This window comes from Protomyctophum parallelum, assembly GCF_964188405.1.
Source record: "Protomyctophum parallelum genome assembly, chromosome: 4".
Lineage (NCBI taxonomy): Eukaryota > Metazoa > Chordata > Actinopteri > Myctophiformes > Myctophidae > Protomyctophum > Protomyctophum parallelum.
In genome coordinates this window covers 34,156,101-34,182,723 of record NC_139700.1, presented here as the reverse complement: position 1 = coordinate 34,182,723, position 26,623 = coordinate 34,156,101, and the positions used below count along the sequence as shown (strand labels likewise).

At 42.4% G+C, this 26,623-nt stretch overlaps 1 protein-coding gene across 1 annotated transcript in view; it reads right to left on the bottom strand.

Annotated features, from left to right (window-relative positions):
• LOC310857603 (integrin alpha-11-like) overlaps positions 1-23,700 on the bottom strand; it is a 48,687-nt gene extending 24,987 nt beyond the window's left edge. The window contains exons 1-10 of the mRNA XM_083763338.1: positions 23,561-23,700; positions 16,562-16,673; positions 10,398-10,507; positions 9,648-9,739; positions 8,914-9,028; positions 7,256-7,383; positions 5,053-5,201; positions 4,060-4,204; positions 3,263-3,428; positions 2,410-2,480 (exon numbers count right to left, since the gene is read on the bottom strand). Of these exons, the coding sequence (XP_083619464.1) occupies positions 2,410-2,480; positions 3,263-3,428; positions 4,060-4,204; positions 5,053-5,201; positions 7,256-7,383; positions 8,914-9,028; positions 9,648-9,739; positions 10,398-10,507; positions 16,562-16,673; positions 23,561-23,609 (1,137 nt within the window). The 5' untranslated portion in view covers positions 23,610-23,700. The remainder of the gene's footprint in view (positions 1-2,409; positions 2,481-3,262; positions 3,429-4,059; positions 4,205-5,052; positions 5,202-7,255; positions 7,384-8,913; positions 9,029-9,647; positions 9,740-10,397; positions 10,508-16,561; positions 16,674-23,560) is intronic.
• Positions 23,701-26,623: the final 2,923 nt, after the last annotated feature.

The window sequence follows — 26,623 nt, the reverse complement described above, 5'->3', positions numbered from 1 at the left end:
CTGTCAGCTTTCCTTCTGTCTGCCTCTCCTGCACTGTCTCCCTGTCAGCTTTCCTTCTGTCTGCCTCTCCTGCACTGTCTCCCTGTCAGCTTTCCTTCTGTCTGTCTCTCCTGCACTGTCCCCATGTCAGCTTTATACACTCAGACTCTGCTATACACACCAGACCATCTGAGGCTGACGTAGCCACATCAACTTTATCATCTAAAGATGGAGGTGATTAAAGCTGGCATATGTAGTTCCAGCAGTCTGCGTGGAGCTGCAACGTTTCTCTGGCCCCAGCCAAGCTCTGCGGCTGGCTGGGGGACACATGGACGGCTGTCCCGTCCAGCACATGCAGCACACTGCCCGGGAATTAAATCAAGCAATAAAAATCTAGCATTTGCGTTCAGATTGGACTGATGTGTCCAGGACACTGGGCAACAGTGGGAAAGTGCAACCTATTTAACAACAAATTTGCTTCGGAATCTTTTTTTCATGCGAAGCCACCCAGAGCATGGTGCCGTCACTGCCATGGGCTTATAGGGGCTCAGAAAATCCTGAGTGTTTTATTTAACTCCAGACGGAAATAAATAAATAATTTACCGGTAACATATTAATGATTGATAATTAACAGTCAATAGTTTAGGTGTTGAGCTTTCATAATCTTTGTTATATTCCAACAAAGAGGCATAGTAAGGGAAGAAGCCAACAGCTAGTAAAAACAATACATCACCTTCTGGGCCATTAAACAGTGAATATTACTAAAGTTATTCTCTTAATTTGTTTCTCCCATGAAAAGAAATACACTCTGTATTTGACATATAAGTCCTTAGTTACATAATAGTTCTGCGGAAGGATTTATGTGTACTTCTGAGGTACTGAGTAATAAATATGTGTAGTCTCAATCTGTTTTTGTAATAGTGAGGCTGTGAGACAGAGGTGAGGTATGCAGAGAGAGAGACATTTAGTCACATCAGCCAACAGACAACAGGAGCTGCTAATACTATATACCTGGAATAATAGTCTATGTGTGTGTGTGTGTGTGTGTGTGTGTGTGTGTGTGTGTGTGTGTGTGTGTGTGTGTGTGTGTGTGTGTGTGTGTGTGTGTGTGTGTGTGTGTGTGTGTGTGTGTGTGTGTGTGTGTTCCAGAGGTGTGAAGAAACTAAGTACATGTACTCAAGTGCTGTATTTAAGTACAATTTTGAAGTATTTTCTTTACTTTCTTTTATAAATTTCAATACTTTTACTTGTACCCCACTACATCTCAGAGGATTATTATTACAAGAACACTAACCACTTCAGAGTTCAGACGTATATACATTTTGGCTTTTCTTTATACATTTTGAACTTGATATTCTGCGCAATGAGTACTTTTGTTACTTAGAAGTATATGATGCCAATACTTTTGTAATTTACTCAAGTATATTTAGAATAATAGGTGACTTCTACAGTGAGTACATCTACATTGCAGTATAGATACTTTTACTTTAAGTAAAGCATGTGAGTACTTCTTCCATCACTGGTGAGTTCAATTGGCAGTGATTTTCTATGCTGAACCATCTGCTCTCCGTTAGAAATAATACTTTCCACAACGCCATCTTCTCTCCTTCTCCAGTTACTCTCCCAACACGCAAGCACACGCGCACACACACACACACACACACACACACGCACACAACCTCGCTCACTCTAACATTCCTGGAACACTGTGATCATGTCAGGTATGAATTTGTTTTTTCCTAATGAACAGAAGAAATAATATTTCAAGAATCTGTTCCACTCCAGCCTCTGTCCTCCCAACAGCGAGAGGCAGTATCCATACATTCACACTCCATTCATGATATTGCTTAGAATCGGTCACCTCTGCAAGTTAACAGGGACAAAAGGAAATTGGAATGAGGTACAATTTTGAGGTACTTTAACATTTCTTGAGCAATTTTCTAAAGTGTACATCTACCCCACTAGAGACAGAGTATATTTATATTGTGGTACTGCTACTTTACATCTTCCACCACCAGATATTTCAACCGACACAAGATTGTCATCTGTCACGCCCCCGACATTGCGTAAGTTGCAATGTATTTGTTGCATCCATCTGAGCAGCAAATGCGCGCATTGTTCTTAAAATGAGTCAAGTGGTGGTTGGTGCATCTAATTAGAGGGAGCAGGAAGCAATTGTGCTTGTCTAAATTCAAGCAAAGCAGGGCACATTATTCAGATTCAGTAAGATGCGTCTACACAGGCTATCCATTTGGGGAGAGCTGGCTCACACGTGTGTCCCTGACATGCTTTTATATGTATATTCCCAGCAGTATTGCTGAATAGTGAATACCAACAATGGCCCTGTTTATTCACATTGTTGCGAGATGGTTATTCCGTTCAAATCTATCACCTTTATAAGCAAATTAAAAGATGTTTTAAAGGTCTCACCTGGACGATATGAGAGGAGAAACCAGCCTGAGCCATCTGGAGGTTAAACCCTTGACCTGCACTCTTTGTTCCTAATGAACAAACAAACACCATTGTCAGTCACATATAGGATTACTGTAGCGTGTTTACACATTTGTATAGCATAGTATGCATAATAATTCGTTGCTGTCAGGAGGAAACCTCATAACTAAATTTTTGAGGTTTTTGATATATTTTTGGCATAAATCAGTGGTATTGAACACCCTTTACGTCTGTGTGTTGTTTCGAAAATATTGAACCAATGGAAAGTAGTAAAAAGTGCTTTGGACAAAACCTCTTAACTCCATTGGACCCTCAAAATGTCTGCTATAAAAAGTTACACCAACTTTGATGAGGCTGTATTGCTTTGTTTTCAAAAATATAAGGTTTTCTTTATTTCCTCAAAAATGTCTATTTTTAATTCCCTGAAAAATGAACATTTTGGAGTTATGAGGTTTCCTCCCGACAGCAGAGATATATTTTATTCAAGGAGAGGGATTACTGTAGTGTGTATACTGTATGTGTTTGTATATAGATTTATTATTTGTATTTTATGAAGCACAGTGAGTTCATTATGCAAACCCTAACCACTAAGAGGTCAAAGGTTATGTTAGAACCTTCCAGACTGGCCCAGGCCGTAGCGTAACGGTCTGGGCACCGGACTGGTGATCCAGTCGCAGTGTGCCGCAGGTTCGACTCCCGGACCCGACACGGCCTTTACTGCATGTCATCCCCCCATCTCTCTCCCGTTTCCTGTCAGCCTACTGTCTGTCCCTTCAAAAATCAATAAAAGGTGTAAGCCGCAAAAAAATATCTTAAAAAAAAAAAAAAGAACCTTCCAGACTGAAGATCCTCTCTCCCAAAGCGTCTACGATATCTTTCAGGGCTGACTCGTCCGTCACGTTGAAGAAGTGGTCCTCGTCAGGATCGCTAGCGATGAATTTGATCTCCTTCAGGAAGGACTCTGGGTTGATCCCACGCCGATTATAGTAACCCAACACCTACAGTAGTGACAACACAGCAACACAAGTCAACAACAGCCTAAAGACGAACTGCAAGTCAACAAAACCACCAACAACAACCCAACACCAGAGAAAAAAGAGGAACTAACCAGGTGCTCAATGGAGGTAGCAGGATGTGATAATGATACGGATCAAAAAATGGGATCAATACATGATAAAAAGAGAAGGATCCGGGCACACAAGGTTAAAAAAATGAGGAACGCCTTTACTGAATTAAAAAGGCAAATGGCAGTTGCCTTTTAATTCAATAAAGGCGTTCCTAATTCTTTTAACTTTGTGTGCCCGGATTCCTTCTCTTTTTATCAAACAACCCAACACCACTTGGAGACAACACAACTCAACATGATGGTGTACAATTCTGATCTGTAACTACTACTACTATATTTGGTGATTAGACTGGTTTTCAATATCGAATATTGGGTGGAAACTGAACACTGTATGTCCAAAACTGTGTGTGAATTGCCGCTCTCAATAAATCATGGCGGTTGTCTGTCTGGATGTGTGGTTGTTTTCTGTGAGTCTGGCTGTGTGGTTGTGGCTGATGTTGTGTAGACGTTCAGACTCACAGCGATGGCATACATTGTGATGTTGTGTAGACGTTCAGACTCACAGCGATGGCATACATGGTGATGTTGTCTCTCTCGCTGTCGCCCACAGCCTGCACCAGATCCTGGCTGTCATGTGACTCTCCATCTGTGATCACGATCATGACTTTCTTCGCTCCTGGACGGCCCCCGCGCTCAAACGCCTCCGAACTGAACAGGGAGAGGAGACGAAACAACAATAAAAGATCTACAGTAATATTATGTAAGGGATATTTCACAACAAACAGCATGCGGTTCTCAAAGAAATCATGCACATGTGGATGGAGGTATGTTTTGTTAACGTGGTACTAAATGGTTGTACTCAGCTGGTACTTTCTACAGCTTATCCAACTTGCTGGAGTAGTAAATTATGATGCACATAGTCCCAATAAGAGTATCTATTTAAAGAGTGCATTGTCTCAGAATATGAAAATACTTTTTAATCGTTGCAACATGGTGTAAACGTGGGATCATCTTCTGAGCGCCACTAATGTTCTATAATTGCACGGCTCATTACCGATTCACTCTTACCTATTAAAGGATTGAACTCAGGTTTATATTTCAATATGGAGTAATGACAGAGTACTCTTTTGGGTCAGGTATGACATACTATAATGGCATGCCATAAACAAAGATTGTACAGGCTTCCATCATGTAACTGCAGTTCCCCAATTTAATTCCAGCCTGTGTTACATGTCGCCCTAAGCCCTAACCACACCAAAGGGTCACCATGCAACTCCTTGGGTCCAAACGGTTGCAAGGAGTTAACGTTAAAACCGTCTCAACCCTTTGGTGTGGTTTGGGCCATTGAATTCCATGTGTTGAATCACTAGGGTTAACGTGGGTCAACGTGCAACAAGACATATCACACTGCAGGGACAACGCTAAAACCGTCTTGACCCTTTGGTGTGGTTATAAGGGGCTTTATTGTCCTTAGTACCTTTCTACATAATTCAAAGGAAAGTGCCATAAAACATCATCAATACTAATAAACCAGTTTAATATAGATGTGGTTGTACCGAGCCACATTGATTCCCAGCGCGGTGCGGGTCTCCTCTCCACCTCTCTGGTCGATGCTGCGCGCTGCATCCACCACGTCCTCCACGGTCTGGTAGTCCTTCAGGTTGAACTCATGCACCACCCTGGAGCCGTACTGCACCACCCCCACCTAGCAGCAACAACAACACAGTGATCCGTAAGATTCTAACCCTTCTATTCATTTAATTTTATACGTTTATTTGCATTAATGAACATCACATACAAAATGTAGTTTAAGTACCGTACACCGGATTTAGCAAGAATGCTCATTACACACAGAAAAACTGCAAAAGCGTACAAACCAAACGAGAAAAAATAAATCGTTGCTGTCCGTTTTCATGAACACCCTTTACATCCATGTGTTGGTTAAAAAAATATTGAACCGATGAAAAGTAGTAAAAAACGCTTTGACAAAAACCTCCTAACTCCACTTCATCTGGATGTTTTTTTTTCTTTTTTTTTCTGAAAAATTTATATTTTGGAGTTCTCCAGGCAGCAGCGAATGGCGATATACAAGGACACCCAGGAATACCAGACAAACCTATATTTTAGCCTATTTAAAAATGTTTGATGTTCCATGATCCATTTTTTTTTGTGGGACATTAAAAGATATAAACGATGCATGGACACTCTCTTGTGTCAGTAGGTAGATTGTTCCAAATTGCGCTTCCTTGAACTGAAAAGGAATTTTGCACAAAGAGACCACAGACTTCTACCCCTCACAATAAGGAATCCCTATTGCTCAGGTAGTACTACTTGACATTGACAGCCAGTAGGTGTCCTAGCTACTACCTAACACCAGGGTCTAAATGGAATGTCTCGATGGAAGGGTATAGGGAGACCACCTTCAACCAACGCAGGTCACAACTCGGTGTAACAACAAGGTAACAACATTCCACACTAAAATAACCAGTACACAGTACAATAATGCTATATATTATGTTAACATACTCTCATCATACAGGTGGGTTTAAAAAAAAATATTCATTAAAGGTTCTTTTAGGTTTTTTTAAATTACACCCAAAAAACCTGAACTTTGAACATTCAGTGGATTTTCTGTGGTCTGGAGTTTTCAATCCCATTGACATGGGATTTGCAGACTGTGACATCACAAACAGCAGGAAAACCAGAGCACTTGTTTGAGCCAGAAAACCCCAGACACAGAAAATCTACTGAATGTTAAAAGTTCAGTTTTTTGGAGTGCAATTGAGCTCAGAAAACCTACGATTTTTTTTTTTAATGTAACAATCCCTTTAGATTCTAAAGGGATTGTGACATAAATAGTTATTCTTAACTTAAGTTTAGAATAACTGTTTGCAGCTTCATCTTAACTCGAGTCTACAAATGTAATGCATTTAGAACCCATGTGGTAATTGCTGACCTATTTTATGTAGTAGAACAAACCATTCAAATCTATTAAGCCTGCGTTAACTTCATACTTTATTTCAGGCATCTAACCAAAAACCTAGCCACTCCATAGCCTGCTGGCTTCCCACCCGTGAACACTGATAAGTGCTGTTGGTTGTGTCCACTGCCAGGAATGGAGCCTGGGCCTCCGTGGGAGGTAGTGGGCAAGTGTTTTAATGGTTTTGTGTGTGAACACACCTGGGTCTGTCCAGGTCCGATGTAGAACTTGTTTATTTTTATTTTATATAACTTTGTTTATTGGTTTTTTCACAGAAGCATTATTTAAATACTGGAGTTGAGAAATAATAAGTGGTGGCATTAACAGCTTCTCTTAAACCCCACAAGTATAACGTACAAGAATAAATACATTGAATTCTCACCCCAAAGAAAACAAGACAAACAAATCTTAAATCAATAAAAGTTTAAAAATAAAAGGCAGACAAAAACAGACAAAACAACAGTACACAACATCCTACAAACAATTCTAAGTACATGATACATCCACAATCCGCATTACATCACAGCAATCCAATCACAGTATACCTTTAAATCAAAAGTCCAGCAGACCTCACACATCCTCAAGCAGAGACGGATTCAATTTCTGAATGAATTGAAAGAATGGACCCCATATCCTCCCAAATTTATCGGAAGAGCCATTTAAGGAGAGTCTAATCTTCTCCAGTTTGACACAGTACAAGGTGTCCCTAATCCAGTGAGTGTGAGAAGGGGAAGTGGGAGATGTAGAACTTGTTTTAATGGTTGTGTGTGTGAACACACCTGGGTCTGTCCAGGTCCGATGTAGAACTTGTTCAGAATGTTGATGAGGAAGTGCTGGACCTCGTACCAGGGGTAGATGGAGTTGGAACCGTCCAGAACAATGACAATGTCCATGAATGTCTCACATCCTGCAGAGTGCAGACACAATGGAACAACACACACAGCAAACTAAAATACCAGTACACAGTCATGTATCCATTTGTTCCAAATATCTGTACACTCTCTCAGAGTAAAATAAACACTGAGGATTCTGTTGAGTTTTACTGGTGTGTGTATGTGTGCGCGTGCGTGCGTGCGTTTGTGTCTGAAACTTTATGAGAAACCCTCGTGTTTAACAGGGCTGAAAACAGGCTGAAGGGTTGAAGGTCACAAGGGTCACACGCCAAAAGAAAATATACTAAATTTTAACTATATTTTCACAGGTGCATTTAAAAATACACAAAGCAAAATAATATACATTTAAAAAATATAGTCTGGAACTCAGGCCCAGGGGTAAGTGTTTTTTTCCACTAGTTTATTTTTATGCTATTTAGCCTTTTGGTAGTTTTTCGTATTATATTGAAACATGTGACATAAGGGGTCAGTGAGGGGGTCGCAGAGGTCAGTGGGGACATGGGGTCATTTACTCTGCAGGGCGGGGGTTAGTGTTAGGGCAATCTGGGAACCCATTGGCAAAGCAATGTCTCCAGAGACTAGTGTATAGTCTGTGAGTATAATATATATATTTTTAAATATATTTAAAAAATATCTTAGTTTTGATTATTTTGATTATTTACATTAGGACAAATTTGACATTAAGAAGAAACTGACAACTGATACAAATGCTTCCGTCATGCAGTACTGTATGACGGAAGCATATGAAAATTGTGTGAGTCAACAGTCTGGCTTGAGAGACCCGGTCAGGTCAGGTGGTCCATGGGGTCATTATGCAGGGGGTTAGTGGGGGACATGGGGTCATTATGCAGGGGGTTAGTGGGGGACATGGGGTCATTATGCAGGGGGTTAGTGGGGGACATGGGGTCATTATGCAGGGGGTTAGTGGGGGACATGGGGTCATTATGCAGGGGGTTAGTGGGGGACATGGGGTCATTATGCAGGGGGTTAGTGGGGGACATGGGGTCATTATGCAGGGGGTTAGTGGGGGACATGGGGTCATTATGCAGGGGGTTAGTGGGGGACATGGGGTCATTAGGCAGGGGGTTAGTGGGGGACATGGGGTCATTATGCAGGGGGTTAGTGGGGGACATGGGGGTCTTACACAGGGGGTTAGTGGCGGACATGGGGTCATTAGGCAGGGGGTTAGTGGGGGACATGGGGGTCTTACACAGGGGGTTAGTGGGGGACATGGGGTCATTATGCAGGGGGTTAGTGGGGGACATGGGGGTCTTACACAGGGGGTTAGTGGGGGACATGGGGTCATTATGCAGGGGGTTAGTGGGGGACATGGGGGTCTTACACAGGGGGTTAGTGGCGGACATGGGGTCATTATGCAGGGGGTTAGTGGGGGACATGGGGTCATTATGCAGGGGGTTAGTGGCGGACATGGGGTCATTATGCAGGGGGTTAGTGGGGGACATGGGGTCATTAGGCAGGGGGTTAGTGGGGGACATGGGGGTCTTACGCAGGGGGTTAGTGGGGGACATGGGGGTCATTATTACTCTGCAGGGCGGGGGCGATGGTTCGGGAGAACTTGAAGTTCCTGCTGACCCTGGAACAGATGCCCGTGCTGTAGTAGGAACTGCCACACTCATGAGACCACAGTGGACCGCAGGTCTGCATGGAGACAGAGCGTTGAAAACCAGTTGAATAAAGACAAATATACTCATGTTTACAGTTTACAGTGGCTCCCAAACGTTTGGTGTGCCGTGAGAAAAGTCCTGGTGTTGCCTTGGGATTTTGTGAAAAGCACACATTATTATTGCAATAAATTGTATATAAAACGATAGTTAATTATTATTAACTAGTCCTTACCCGTTGTGAGATATTTGCCCCCCCTTGTGGCCGTGAAGGGTACTGCGCCCGGGTGCGTTTGTAATTGACTAATAAATAAATTAATAATCATTAATGTGTCAAATCGAAAAACGGGCTTCGTTACGCCGGAGTGATTGGTGCATGCAGTAAGGAGTTACGGCACTGTTTCTGACAGACACGGACACTCAGACATTGTTAGAATTATAGTATGATAGTATGATGATTATCTTTAATTTACTAGATCAATACTTTGTGTGCACTAATTTCCCTATGTTGTACATTATGGGAGACTGTTAACTTTTGTTCTGTTAATATGTCACAAATTAGCTAAAATAGCTGATCTACAAACTCACAAAGCACATCTTCTGAGCTTGTAGATCAGCTATTTTCGCTGTGAATACAGGTGTGCCACTGAACTCACCACAAAGCTGCTGTCTTTAGGGTTGGAGGACAGAGTCATCCCCAGCCTCATCTTATCCTTTCTTTCAGACACATTGTCCAAGGACATCTTCCCTGGACAGTAAAAAAAAAAGAAAATTTCAAAGTGACACTAAACCACTGGTTCTCAACCTGTGTGCCGGGCCCAATGGTGGGCAAATAACTACGACACTAAGATTTTAATCATAATATAACATAATATTGACACCAGTAAGAACTTAAAATGTACTATTTTTGTTCCATTGATCCAAGGTGGAACACAATCGATTGTTTGATCTTTAAAATGAACACGCTCTGAAAATGACCACTTAACACGATTTTCTGGGCCTGATCCAGAAAAGGTTGAGAACCACTTACACACAGATAACAATCATGACAGAAATGTTGACTCCGGTATCTGGTAGGAGGCCTACTGGTTTACAAGTAGTGTAATATAATGTAACGTAATGAATTAACTGAAATAATAGAAAACCAGTCTGCAAGCAAGACCAGCGCTGAGAAATAGATGGAACATGGAATCAAGCACATATACCACAATTCAAACCATACTGTAAGCAGACAAATGTGAACAAACTACAACAACTGCAACTGTCTCTCTCATGGGGTTCTAAATGACTCTGGGTTTGGGTCAAGAAGTGTGGTGTCTGGTGGTGTGTGTGTGTGTGTGTGTGTGTGTGTGTGTGTGTGTGTGTGTGTGTGTGTGCGTGCGACCATGCGAGCATATGTGTTGTACCCAGGTTGAGTCTGGAACAGTTGCCAGTGCTGCTGGTGTCCAACGGACAGCGGTAGACATCTCCTGTCTCGTGTTGCCCAGTGGTCTCAAACGGAGCTCCAACCAGAAGCCTGTGGAGGACACAGACAACACAAGCTGAGACACAGAGACAGCAGAGACAGGTAGAGACAGATAGACGGACAGAGTTAGAGATAGACAGAGAAATTGGAAGACAGATAGACAGAGATACTGTAGAGATAGAAAGACAGATGGAGAGAGTGACAGAGGCAGAGAGGTGGGGATAATGGTAGAGAGAGATACAGTATGACATCAAAGCACGTACATTAAACCACTGTTTCTGAATCTGAGAAACATAAAAGATATAAAAATAAATATATGAGAGACATCACCTATGAAACCAGTACATTTATGTGTTGTTTACGTCTATAATAAACTTGTCTAGCCATCATTTGATGACTACAGTATATGAGTCATTAAAGAGTACCTTGTTTTGTTGACATACTTGGTCTCCCATGGTGCCAATAAAGTATACAGTATAAAAGAAAACAAACAGACAAGGCAAGAAGAGGACAGCTAGTACAATAAGTCATTTTATCCATTTGTAACTCTGAGAGTGTACAAATTCAACCCATCTAGGTATATTTGTACACTCTCAGAGTGAAATTCACACTGGGGATTTGACTGTGTTCTACTACACCCATAAAAGATCGATAGATCTGTCTATATACATCCATCTATCCTGACAGGGTGATGATGCTGTGGCCCATTTAATTTTATTAAAGTCCTATAGCTGCTGAAGTGATCAGTGGACTCGGGACGTCTCCTGTCCAGTACTAGCGTAGAGCCGAGTAAACAGCAGGTTCTGTGCTATGGAGAGCCGTTTGGGAACTCAGCTGAGTCACAGAGGGTCGAAACGAGATCCCTTCATCAACTAATGCCTTTCACAGCCACATCAAACAAACAGACAAACCACACAGCAGCCACAGAACACATTCTGGGTGTCTGACTGACCCCTGTCCTCCGGTCATCCACTTCCCGGTCTGACACCACATGACTCGGCCTCTTTTTTCCCTATTTTCTATTGGGCCTACTATTAGAATTCTCACTGGTACACTTAAGACCCGAGGCCGATTCTACAAAATGCCTTCTAAATCAGTAGTAGGCCTAGTTCTCAAACCTTTTTGTGCCAAGGATCCATAAAATGATATGTATTTAGCTGCTCACCCCATCTGAAAATGTTTTGTGGCAGGGACCCAGGGACCCCCCCCCCCCCTAAGAGAAGAGTTTTGTGTATCAAAATAAACAAAAAACACTTTCATGATTTTCAAAAGCTTTGCAGTGAGGTACCAAGTGGTGCGCTGCGAGCTTTTATATCTGCTATTTTTGAGAACCACTATTCTAAACCATGTTGTTCTAAATCCTAAGAGCTTTCTGAAAACATCATTATGTTGCTATTTATATATAGCTAAAATCTAAAATGACAGAAAATACTTTTCAGGTTCGAATGGGTTAACACTTAGGTACAATCAAACTGGTCGTCTGTCTGTCTGTCTGTCTGTCTGTCATGAGTAATGCTTGTCTCTTTACTGTCTGCAGGACAGACCGTTCTGTTTCGTTTTGTTTCTATAGGACAGACGTGGTCTAATATAGTACAGACAGTGTTGTGTCTCAGTAGGACAGAATTGTTCAGAGCTGAAGATTGTATTTGGACCCGGTCCAGTCAGTAGCAGCGCCTGTCTGCAAGAGACTCTGGGTTCAGAGGATTTCGGGGAGCATTGGTTGTGTGACAGTGATGGAATGTGAGGTTTGGTGGATGGTGCTAAATCTGCTAATGTGTTAACGTGTCCCAGATGACAAGAGCTGTAACCACAAGGCATGCTGGGTATGTACAGCGGAATGTAAAGACTTTGTAGTGCAGACATATACAGTAGCATGTTTACACAGACACAAGTCAAAGGCATGAGCAGAGAAAAAACACGACCACATCATCACAGTGCGCACACACACACACACACACACACACACACACACACACACACACACACACACACCAGATCAAAAATAAACAAGCTTCCACAGTGCTGCAGGAACCTACCGCGTACAGTCTGACCTCGTCTTTGACTGGCACCTGCACAGGTCAATTACTTTGACCCTTGACCCCTATCCACATACCACAACAACATGCACTGGTTGGCACATAATCTTACATCATCTGCTCACTGAGCAGAGGCTCTGACCCAGACAATCAGAAGTAAAGGAGTTTAAAGGTCAACACCCATAGATTTCAAAATCATTTCAACTTCTCTCAAGCACCAACACTGATGTTGGTCAAGGAGGTGGACCAAAATTCTAAAGATAGATTTCTAAATCCCAAAATGTATTTGACAAAAGATCATTCAAAGTCGCATTCATGTCTTGCTATGGGCCCACTCTTGTGGGGGGGTTTTGCATAGCGTTCCATGATTTTGCTTAGCATACTGCTTAGCAAAATGTAGGGAACATCTTAAAGAGCAGAGCAGATTAATGCCAAATCGGAACGGAACCAAGAATAGTTTTCCTGCGATCTTCCAACATCTGCTGAAAGCAAAAACACATAAATACTGGTAACACATGTAACGAATGATCCTGCATCCTTGGAATGATCAACCCCACCAGACACAACAACAACAGAAGAAAAACACGCTCAAACCTGGAGCGTTGCACGCTTTGTTTGCTCCGCTTCCCGCCTCCTCCCAGAGGGAGGCAGCAGCACGACAGACCACATCACATAGTTTCCAGAGTCATCAGTGAGCCTGAGGATGCAGCAGAACAGGTCGCCAGACAAAACGGCATATTTTCCACTTATTTACCTGCTACTTCAAAGGGCAACATATTAGGCAATCCTGGAAGAGCCCAAACACCCCATGACGGCTGAGAGACTTCCAGGTCAAGAGAGAGAGAGAAAAAAGAGGGGGGGAAAGGAATGTTGGGAGATCTCACCTGGCGTCCACAACCACAGTGTTTTACTGAGAGCTCATATATTTACCTATGACTAGTGGGCCGACTGGCCGTATATCTACTATCATTTATCTGTCTTAGAAGTCCCATGGGAGCAACCCAGGCACAGGAGGGGTGAAATCACACAACATGACATCATAGAATCTGGCCGTGTTAATGCCTATATTTACAGGGAATGAAACCATCTACCCTGGCATTACCATGCTCTCTATTTATCAACTTATTTCAGTGTCTTCTCACCGTGGAAACCAGCCACACAGACATGAAGTTGAGGGATGAGATGTTCCACCAGAGACCCACTGCAGCCAAGAAGCAAGCGTAAAATGCATAGTATCATAACAATTTGTACGGTATTACGACTATTACGTGTGTGTTTGTGTGTGTGTCGTACAGTTTACAGAACCGTAGATTCCATTGCTGGCATTACAGCCATACAGAGCTGTCCCTCACCAACCCTGTCTGAGAAGCATCAGATATACATCAGACACAGATTATCAAACTGTAATTTAGTGGACAGAGGAGATTAATACAGTCAAGCTGTGTTAATGCTCCACATCCCACAGTCGTATGGTAATGGAACCTCTGTCAACCCTGCCAAGTGCTGTGTCACCAGAGGACCTAGCTGTCCCGAGGTCTTCCATCATCTCGCCGACGTCGCTGTGATTCATTGGAAGACAACACAGCAATAAAGCCGCCTCCAAGTTCTTTCACTCTATCTCTTTCCCATGGCAGGAGACAAGGATGTGTTGTTGTGTGCTGGCATCTATAACCTGTAGCTAATAAGCAGCTAAACGATAAATTGAGAACAGAATAACACAAAATTATAAATGATTAGTTGTGGCTGGTGGATTTGTAAACAACAACCTGTAGTGTAAATGATGTTTGGTAGTCAAAGTGGTAGGACAAACTAAGCTATCAACCGTCCGAAACCCAAATGTTCCAGTAGCCACTAGCAGGTGGTTGGTGTACTGTTGATTTAAAGTCCTTCTTTATCCAACAGCAGCCAAACCGCTAGTCAAGACTCACATCTGGGAAGGCACTCAGCCTGGTGGCGTAGTGGTAAAAGTACTGGCCACCACCGCAGAAGCTGAGGGTTTGAATCCACCGCAGTGTATCCGGCGTTGTCGAGCGTCTATACAAACACAATTGGCCCGTGATCTGGGGAGGGAAGCCTGGCGGTTAGGGTGATATTTGTTACTGCACGTACAGTACTCCTACGGCTGGGGCGGAACCTCAACGGGGAGTGTTAGAGTGGGAGGAGTAGGACAGAGGCTCTACGTCCTCACTGACAGGTGAGCGAGTAGGATACAACAGCAGTGACAACACAAAATGTTTCAAACAAGACACATCATCATTTTTCGACCGCAGTCGAGATCATGGATTTCACAATGCCACACCAGACTTCCCGGTCCTTCATTGCCACCCCCAGTTCCTGCTTACTGATGCATGTGTCCCTAGCGATGACACCAGGGAACGACAGTTTTCTACATCTGGTCTGCTTTGAGGCAGGACTTCAGAGAAGAAGGGAAGATATAACCTCATTGTCAGCTCTGTAGCAGTTCTTCTGGATTGGACTAGTGAAGAAACACGGGGAAGGTTGCCGTATATTAGATTAGTCGATGGGTGGCTCTTCCAAGACAGATTTTGCGCTCTCATTAGAAGGCGGGTGTAAGTGCCATCCAACGGTTTCTCTAGTTTCTTTGAAAGTGTCCATGTGTCTGAGCTATAGAATAGAATCGGCTCAACGGCCGTCCTAAATATTTTTAATAAACTGGGATGACCAGATCTTATGCATGTCATTGCAGGCTGACCAGGCCATACCCTTCCTAGTTTGAAAGTCCTTTTGGGAAGAAGATATATATGAACCCAAATACTTGTAGTCATCAACCTGTTTCAGAGGAGTGTTGTTAAGTGTTTTTATAATGTGGTTATTGTTGGATTTGCATACAGTATATTTACGTATTCAGTTTTCGTCTTGTTCAGATAAAGACGAACACAGACAAACAAGACACATAAGCAGTCATGATAACTATGGATTTGAATGGGACTCCTTGTGTTGTGCATCATCCACCCTCTCTCTACAGCAGTGTTTCTCAAGCTTTTTTCATTTAAAGGACCGCCAGTTTGATATGCATTAGGCCTCATTTAAATCAACATTTATCCCTGGGACCAAAGTTACACACATTTGGTTCTTAACCATCAATCATTTAACCAGGGAACCCTGGAAGCCCCTTAATGGTCCCCATATTCCAGTGCTCATCTGGTAAAGAAATCCTTACACCTAGCATAGGTGATGTGTTGTTTGAATGGGGAGTTTAAGAGGAGGGATGAAGTGTTTATTTACAGTTGTGGATACAGGCAGCACTGCAGAGTCACAGATGTACAGTATAGAGAAGAGGTCTGTACAGTACACCATAGTTTGACCAATCAGAAGCAGCTTGAAGCACTGTGCTCTAGCTCACTGGTTCCCAAACAAACAATTAATACATCTAAGAAAGTCCATAAATAAAAATTAATAAGAACTAGTGAAAATAGACGATCTACAAGCTCAGAACCCAGAGCGAAGCGACATATTGATTGTGCACTTGTAGATCTGCTATTTTCACTAGTTCGGGACCCGGGCAAACATCTAATCTCTCTTTTGGGTCTCGAACTGAAAGGTTTGGGAACCACTGCGCTAGCTGCATGTACAACACTCAAGCAGAAGGAAACATTGAACACATACACTCATTGTGTTAAGGCCACTGGTCCTGAAATGGTGTAGTTGCCGTTACAGCCATCACCTGCTGTGGTTGCTAGTCATGTCCTTCTAATTGGCTACAGTCTCTCACACACACACACACACACACACACACACACACACACACACACACACACACACACACACACACAGGAAGTGGAGGACAGCTTGTGTGGTGGACAGCTTGGGACAGGAAGAGAGAACTTGTACAACAAAGTGGACAAAACCGTATGTGTCCTTGTCTGTCTGTAAGGAATAATTCAACTCCAAACTGTGGATTTAGAACATGCACCTAACTCCTGCCTTGAGACTGAATTCTCAGCTAATCTTGCACAGGCATAACAGAGTGTGTGTGTGTGTGTGTGTGTGTGTGTGTGTGTGTGTGTGTGTGTGTGTGTGCGCGCGCGTGTGTGTGTGTGTGTGTTACCATTGTCGTCCTCCCACTTGATGCTGTTGGATTGTGTAACCAAACTGTGCATCCTTGGAGCCCAGAATTAGCTTGGGGTTCTTGGTGTCAAAGTTGAAACACAGATGAAGACCTGTGACACAAGAGCACAACACACACACAGACAACACACACAGATCAACATGACAGTGCAAATCTTTGAAAATGAATAACTTAACTAGCATAATCTAAAGGGGCAAGAACACATGAGTAAACACATTATTTAATCAGTACGTTTACGAAAAGGTCAAGTTATTATATTGTTTTCTCCGTGTTAACAAACAGACATAAACCAGTGAAATGAGGCCATTTTTAAGTGTTGTCTGTCCGTCTGTCATCTGGGTCCAGTTTAAACTGTTATAATTGTTATCAGATAGAAGACGTTCGACTGGTGCCAATTCTAATAGGAATGGAAACCATCAGAATATCAAGATGATGACATCACGTCTCTTTTCCCGTTTCATTTTCCCTGACAGGAAACAGGAAACAGTGATCTATGGGAAATAATTACTCACACAAAATCTTTGTATTATTATTACTGGATCAGGATGGAATGAGACAGGACGGAACAGGGACGGGGACAGGGACAGGGACAAGTCCTGTCTCTCCCTGTGTTTTGTCTCTCCTGGTGTCCTGCGTCCTCTCTACACCTCCATCTGTTCATCTCTGTATCTCTTGTATCTTTTCATGAATTCTTATTGTTTTCTTTACTATTGTACAGATAGTCAGAGAGATGGAGAAGAAGCAAGAAAAGGGACAGAGAGGGGGAATAATCTATTAAATTTAACAGAATGAAAGACAAGGAAGCGGAAGAGCAACAGAAAGAAAGTGGTAGAATAAAGTAAAAGAGCAAGATGCAGGAATGCAGAAAGAGAAATAAAACATCTTTTAAAGTAATCATATTTAAAAATATGCAGAAAGTCTATCAGTGATCCAGATAAAATGCTATCCAAAAGTGAGCTCCATAAATTCAGCAGGCTTACAAACGCTGGCACACCACAGAGCTCCTATGGCCCCTAGCCTAGCTTATAGACTCGAGCACCGAAGTCTGATGTCCCTTTCAGTAGAGGGCGCCAATACACAGGTTCATGTATTTCTTTATTTGCAGTGAAATCTCCATAGGGCGATTTTAGGTCGCTTCATATAAGAACTGTGTTTGAAAAATAAACCGACCACCCCGGCCTTTCTGTCAGGGGAGTGGCTGTATGTCGTTAATGATGTCCATTCATATTTGATAAAGCCAGTTTCTGGAGAAAATGGAATTAATGTGGCCGCAAAAGCCTTGAAACTACATATGAAAGCAATGTCGCTGCTAATATACGTCAAGCCCAGCTGTCAACACATTGCGTTGCTGAGATTCCTCGTTGACGTAAGCTCAGCTGGTGGTGACTCGACTTGTACTAACGCGTACATTTCCACCTTCAGTCGATGCTTCATATCCATATGAGTCAAAAGGCCGGGGTGATCGGTTTATTTTTCAAACACAGTTCTTATATGAGGCGATCTAAAATCCCCCTATGGAGATTACAATGCAAATAAAAAGTACACGAACCTGTGGACTGGCGCCCTCTACTGACAGTGACGTCAGGACTTCGGCGCTCTATAGACCCTGGCACACCACAGGGCTCCTACTGAGGCCTCTAGCTTATACAGTAGATGCTGGCACACCACAAGGCTCCTACTGAGGCCTCTAGCTTATACAGTAGATGCTGGCACACCACAGGGCTCCTACTGAGGCCTCTAGCTTATACAGTAGATGCTGGCACACCACAGGGCTCCTACTGAGGCCTCTAGCTTATACAGTAGATGCTGGCACACCACAGGGCTCCTACTGAGGCCTCTAGCTTATACAGTAGATGTTGGCACACCACAGGGCTCCTACTGAGGCCTCTAACTTATACAGTAGATGTTGGCACACCACAGGGCTCCTACTGAGGCCTCTAACTTATACAGTAGATGTTGGCACACCACAGGGCTCCTACTGAGGCCCCTAGCTTATTGACGCTGGTACACCACAGGGCTCCTACTAAGGCCCCTAGCTTATAGACCCTAGCACACCACAGGGCTCCTACTGAGGGCCCTAGCTTATAGACCCTAGCACACCACAGGGCTCCTACTGAGGGCCCTAGCTTATAGACCCTAGCACACCACAGGGCTCCTACTGAGGGCCCTAGCTTATAGACCCTAGCACACCACAGGGCTCCTACGACCCTAACTTATAAACGCTGGCAGAGGTGTAAAGGACACCGTTTTGAATCCTATGAAAACAAAAACATGCACACGTTTCCCTCTTTATGTAGCGGGACAGTACAGTACAGTACAGTACAGTACAGTACAGTACAGTACAGTACAGTACAGTACAGTACAGTACAGTACAGTACAGTACAGTACAGTACAGTACAGTACAGTACAGTACAGTACAGTACAGTACAGTACAGTACAGTACAGTACAGTCACAGTTTGCAGGGATCCTCCTCTAAACTTTCCATTCATGTACATCAGAAAAATCGACTGTGTCCACGAAGGAAAACAAACATCCATCAAAATGTCAAGACACCAGAGACGAGGCAGAGGTTCTTTTCTGTTGGAGGTCCGAGTGTTTTGTTTACTGAAAGGCGGCAGGAGAGAAGAGAAGAGAAGAGAAGAGAAGAGAAGAGAAGAGAAGAGAAGAGAAGAGAAGAGAAGAGAAGAGAAGAGAAGAGAAGAGAAGAGAAGATTTTACCAGTTTTTGATACAGTATGCTCTCTAACTCTCTCTCCTTCCTCTAACCTTTTGAATAATTAACTGATTTTCCAGATGTTGATTCCTGCAGTCGACAGAGAGAAAGGTTGACTTGACTTCCAGAGGCTTTCTGCCAGACAGACAGATAGAGAGATAAATTGATAGAAGGATAGAGATAACTAGAAAAAGTCCTCTTCTGGGCACAGGTCTCCACCAGGAGGATAGGAGTGTGTGTGATGTTTGGGAGTATATAAATATGTTTTTTGTGTGTGTACGTGTACGTGTATGTGTGTGTGTGTGTGTGTGTGTGTGTGTGTGTGTGTGTGTGTGTGTCCGTCATATATGGCGGAGACGCTGTTACTTATAGGCTACCCATAGAGTACTGTGTGACATGCCTGTTGTATCATGAAAACACATGCCATGACTTTGCAGATGTAATCTTCTGTCTTTTTTGTGTTAATGATGAGAGCGTTGTTATCATCCATTCAACCACCTGATTTACTCTGTGTTGGTGCAGTCCAGGATCACTGTAAAGCATCTGTCATTTTAGATTTTTGCGTTGGCTATTTTTGAACCTATTTAAAAGTGTTTAAAATAATTGAATAATTTTGAATAACAAAAAGGTTTGAGAACTAGGCTACTCATTTAGAAGGCATTTATATAATTGGCAGCAGGTCTTAATCCAGTCAGGTTTACAGCACGCCAATTGACTATTTTTCCAATTTCTGATTTATTTTATTTTTTACTATGAATGAAAACCTTTAAAGTGGTTTTAATCTGTGAAACGTGTACTGCATCTATCAAATAACAACAGCAGTCATGACATATGTGTTGGAGTGTAGCTTTCAGCCTAAAAGCCAGGCGAGGGCCTGAACACAATTACACACATTAGATTACACACGCATGGTTCCAACAAACACATCCTATCATCCTCATAATCTCATTCTCCTGTCTTGACAGCATTGTACACAGCCCACACACCCTTTCTGTATCCGTTTGATCCCCTCTCTTCAAGTTCTCTCTCTCTCTCCCCCCCCCCCCCCCCCCCCCCCCCCGCTCCTCTGTCTCTCGCCCCCACTCATTCTCTTACATTCTTTGAGCCAACCTCTCTCCAGTTTCTCCAGGGACAAATCGGAAATCTCCTACCATCACTGGCCTTTGCATCAAATCCAATTTAAAGTGATTTAAACAGATTTAAAATGATTTAAATAAACCTACACTGCGTTCATGGGAAAATGTTTCCTCTTTACTGAAAGCCTGGCGAAGCTGTGTGGAGCCGAAATGCATTTGAACCTCCATCTGGGGTCATTTTCTAGTAGTAAGAACTAAACGATAGCTTATTGTTAGCTTGTTTAAATTAGACTGCATTATTCTTGTTGAGAGTTGAACTCACAAAAATTCCTAATGTTTCTGTAGATGAATGAAAGAAAATTATCAAAAGAGAAAAAATAAATCACGCACACGCACACGCACACACACACACACACACACACACACACACACACACACACAGGCATGCACTTGGAACCATGCATAAAGACAAACACACACACAGGCATGCTCTTGGAACCATGCATAAAGACAAACATACACAGGCATGCTCTTGGAACCATGCATGAAGACACACACACACACACACACACACACAGGCATGTTCTTGGAACCATGCATAAAGACAAACATACATAGGCATGCTCTTGGAACCAGGCATAAAGACAAACATACACAGGCATGCTCTTGGAACCATGCATAAAGACAAACATACATAGGCATGCTCTTGGAACCAGGCATAAAGACAAACATACACAGGCATGCTCTTGGAACCAGGCATAAAGACAAACATACACAGGCATGCTCTTGGAACCATGCATAAAGACAAACACACACACAGGCATGCTCTTGGAACCAGGCATAAAGACAAACATACACAGGCATGCTCTTGGAACCATGCATAAAGACAAACACACACACAGGCATGCTCTTGGAACCATGCATAAAGACAAACATACATAGGCATGCTCTTGGAACCAGGCATAAAGACAAACATACATAGGCATGCTCTTGGAACCACGCATGAAGACACACACACACAGGCATGCTCTTGGAACCACGCATGAAGACAAACACACACAGAAAAACACCAGTGTTTCCTGTCTGTCTGACAGACCAGAGGGATGCTGGTCTGAAGAGGGCACTGTGAGTCTTCATGAGTCAAGATTAGACCAGTGAGAGGAGTGATCTCATCTCTTAGGGCAGTGGTTCTCAACCTTTTCACCCCCAAAGTAATAATATTTTAAGTGGGGACTGCAGAAGAATTATTCTATTATGTCATCACTTATGTTATCACTTCTAATAACTATAGTACTTATATATAATGCATTATGATATTTATTATTTATTTGGTAGCATGTAAGAGCCTATAGGATCTGGGCTCTAGATGTCTTACTCTCCACAAGCCCTGACAGCTATTGTTTTGGTACAGCCTATCTTGTTGTGGTTCAGTTTGTCCTATGATCTCAGCCCTGTGCTCTTGGCAGAACTACCATACCACTCTACCCTCTAGTCTCTTGTATTTCTCCCCATGATATCATGCACACAAAGCATAAACATCACCACTTCGTAGAATATTGTCTCCACTCCTATTAGTTTGCCTCATCAAGCTGATTTGATCCAGAATTCCACTCCACAGGAAGAAAAAAATCACGTGGGGACCAGACCCACAGGTTGGGGGGGCTTCCCTCCCCCCTCCGTTTTTAGACAATGTACGTACATCCGCACTGACCTTCTTAATGCAATATATCAGGAACACCTCAGTGAATGTCATGAAATCTAGTCGAAAAGACTAAAGGATGAACTGATTAGAGGTAGGTGGTCAAAGGTCAAAGTTCAAGGTCACTGTGACAGTGTGACCTAAACACATTCATTAAATGTCACTACACTACATTATACTACAGACACTGGTTGGCAGAGGCATGACACCATAACGCGGTACTCTATGTTTTATATAGAGGGTATGCGGGTGACATCATCATCAAACCCGGAATTTATGCAGGAATGCCTACGGAGTGGCAAAAAACTACTTTCTGGCCTCGAGAGCCCATACATCCAAACAGAAAGTCCTATCTGATTGCATTAAACAACATTAAACAATGTTAAACTCACTTTGCATGCTGCTTTGCCACTTGTTGTGCCATTCACTTTAAGCATGCGCATACCTTCTATACCACACAGTACAATGGCCTGAAACAAACCAAGAGTCTAAAATGCATGTTTAAGAGTGGTGCTATAGGGTCGTCGGGTCATCAGAATCAGTAGGGTTCATCCAGCGATCTTCCTATTAGATAATTGTTGTGTGCAGATTTGACATTTTCACCAGATCAGAGGTTCCCTAAACATGGTATGGTTGAAAGTGGTTAACGTGCCGCTGCCCGCTGCTCTGTGGCTAACAGCAGAAGGCTGTGGTTGTACTGGGCAGCTCCCAGTGGCTGACAGCATTACAATGTGGTTGCCCTGGACAGCTTCCCGGTTGTAAGTGTGCGTATAACTGCATGAATGCGAAGCACATTAAATGGTAAATGGTGCATTTATATAGCGCCTTTATCCAAGGCGCTTTACATAGAATGTGCATTACATTCATCCATTCACACACCGATGCCGGAGGAAACCATGCAAGGCACCAACCTGCACATCGGGAGCAGGTACCATCAGGTCACTCTACCCCTGAGCCACTGCCACCCGGCGTGTGTGTGTGTGTGTGTGTGTGTGTGTGTGTGTGTGTGTGTGTGTGTGTGTGTGTGTGTGTGTGTGCGTCTGTGTGTACTCAAATATAGCGTTTGATATTTGTATTTTGGTGCTATTCTTTATTCTGTCGATGAATTGAAACAAGTCCACAGGACGTTTTTGTGTTGTGCTTTTAGACCAAGATTGTACCCGTGCTGTTTGCACGTTTGTATTCAATCATTCAATGTGCTCATCAATACAAAATTAAATCAATCTCCCTTCTGATAATTATGATCAACAGCATCCAGCCACTCTAGAATAACTAATTCATTAAAGCTGTAGATGATCTCTCTCCATCCCATAGCATACACCCTCTGTTTCATATATTATGATTATTATTATGACAAACAACTCATCCTATTCCTAACAGTCCTCCATAGACACACTGTAACTCTGTCAGACACTGCAAGAACTCACTGATTCACTCCCTCCACCTGTCAGTCACTCACTTAACACACTCTTTCATTCTCTCTCTCTTACCTGGTAATAAACCCCAGGTCCACAGTAGTAGAATGTAGGAATAATCCATCTGTATGTCTGTCTGTCAGTGGGCTGTTCTCCTCTGTAAGACCTGCTTGCCTCAGAGCGCTCCTCAGCTTGTGTTGGACATGAGGAGAGAGAGAGGGGAGAGAGAGAGGGAGGGAGGGAGGGAGGGAGGGAGGGAGGGAGGGAGCAGGAGACGGAGACAGAAAAACACACACACACACACACACACACACAAACTTTTTAAAGCCAGCACAGTCAGTAGCGACCAGATGAAGGTCGTATAGTCTTTAATGAGTTTCTCTGAACAGGACCTAGTGTGTGTGTGTGTGTGTGTGTGTGTGTGCGCGCGTGCGGGCGTGTGTATGTGCATGCGTGCACATGCCTGTGATGAGGACCTTTAATGTCACTGCTGCTTTGTTGTGATTGGTCAACTCTCAGGATATTCACCACTTTCCGTGACATCACAAGGCAGTCTGAAATCCACAACAGATGTGGAGCCATACACTCACACATACACACACACACACACACACACACATAGGATATATACACACCTATGTAGTGCATACACACATGCACGCCCACACACGCATGGCCACACATGACACAAACACCATCAATATTCTGAGATGAATAAACAGTTTGGCAGCTTGCTGTTTGGGAGGAGGAGAGCTGTTGGACAGACAATTTGTCTGTGGTTTAAATCAGTAAAAAGTACAGACATGAGTTTAACAGCTCTGATCTCATATAAACCACTCACTAATATTGAATTCACTGACAGACTAAATTTAGTTTTATTGAATGTTGTAGACGACCAAACAGGAAGTCAATTTATTCTGAGACAGAACAGCTGGTCTATGTTCAGTAGTGATGCAAGCTGGATGAAATAGTGGCATGGTCAAGTGGAAACATATTAATTTATAGTTCATTACAATATGCATATACATAATGCATAATTGCATATATATATATCAATTTCTATGGCCAGATTGACAGAAAACACAAACATAGATTCGATTTTTAGAACATATGTAACAAATGCAACTATACAACACATGCATACAATATAAAATAAATTTAAGGTAAAATGAATTGTTACCTAGGTAACTTTTTCCTGCTTCTTAAAAACTGATTATCGGCTGATATTGGCCTTAAACCAATTAATCGGTATAAGTAAAATAATATATCGGATTTAGCAGATATCTTATTTTATTATAATTATGTTGAAAAATAAATAAATAAAAGCCTGAAAAAGTATTTTGTGATGATGAATGCTGCAAATTGTAGCAGTGTTTTCTGGGGAAGCTTTCGAAAGAGTGAATAGTTGGAACATTAAAAATATATACTACATTCAAGCTGTTTATGTTGGGAATCTATATGACGGTGCATCCCTAGTGTTGGAATAAAGAGGCATTGCTTTTTTCAAATTCAGCCTTTTTTCAGAATGCCCAAAATAATAATATTTTTTTAATACAGAATGAGATCATATCAACATCGGTAATATCGGTTATCAGCCATAATAGCAATTAATTCGGCCAAAATGTCTCATCGGTACAGCCCTAGTTTTTTCATTCTTCTTAACCCAGATAAGTCCTCAGGGCTTGTTTGGATTGAGGTCAATGAGGCATTCAATTCATCGAAACATTTAAAGACAAACCATAATATTCAACAATATGCATTAAAACATGGGTGGGGGGGTTGGGTAGACTTTACAGATTTTTACAGGGGCCAGTTACAATTTTCAGCTACAGTAATTGTACCAGAATAAAGTACAACAATACAGAATTATTGTCTGTGTTATTCTTGCGTACAAAAATTGTATTCATGATTGAGCATCAATAATATTAATGTAGGTCAATACTTTGGATATGATCTTTGATTCTATTCCATGTGTCTGACTGGAGTCTTTATCTGTCAGACAGACTGGACTATTTGAAGAGAAGCAGATTTTCCTGAGTTATTACTAATATTATTTATAACGTTATAGCTGGTGTGGATGGGAACCAGTATATTAACTCATCACACATGTCTGGCTGGCTGTGTGAGTGTATACGTGTGTGTGTGTGTGTGTTATGAGATGAATAAGAGAAGAGGATGAAGCATTCCCGTTTTGCTACTCACTCCTCAAGACATTAATTGACGAATGATGCCCTCTAGTGCAGAGTACAGTAGCACATTCTGTAAACACATCCATATGAACTCCATATGAACCAAATTGTAAAAAATGGAATAGTAATTTATTACCAGTATACTCCTCTCCCCTGGCTCCCATGCACATTATGTACAGCGTCTTTGAGTACTTAGGAAAGTGCTATATAAATCCCAGGAATTATTATTATAACATCCACTGTTCATGTAGACATGTACCCAACTTCAACTGGTAGTTGAATCCTGCAACAAACAAACAAAAATCGAATCACGCTGATTCGATTGCCAATCTCAGTCGAATCATGCACAACAAAGTTTATAAAAATAAAAATGCAATTCCATTTGGGCTGTGCTAAATGTCTGATTTAACACATTTGTTTGGTTTCTCCCAATATATCCTATTTTTGGCAAACTAATAGTTAATAAACAAACAAAATTAGGCCAATCTGTCGAATCATGCAAACAATTTGTTTTAAATTAAAATCCCTTGATCGATTAGTCGACTAATTGAGGTCAGGCATACAAACTCACTCTCATTACCTTGTTCTCTGTATGTTCATCTCTCAGCCCTCCAGCAAGGGCAGAATCCAATTGTACCGACCGGTACGATTGGATTCTGCCCTCCCTCCAGCCTTTCACAGAGGAGGTGGTGTGCAGATCGTGTAGCTGTCTTTAGGCCAGCTGCTGGACATCAAGGTGCACATCTTGTATACCTATCTTTAGGCCAGCTGCTGGACATCAAGGTGCACATCTTGTATACCTGTCTTTAGGCCAGCTGCTCGACATCAAGGTGCACATCTTGTATACCTGTCTTTAGGCCAGCTGCTCGACATCAAGGTGCACATCTTGTATACCTGTCTTTAGGCCAGCTGCTGGACATCAAAGTGCACATCTTGTATACCCGTTTTT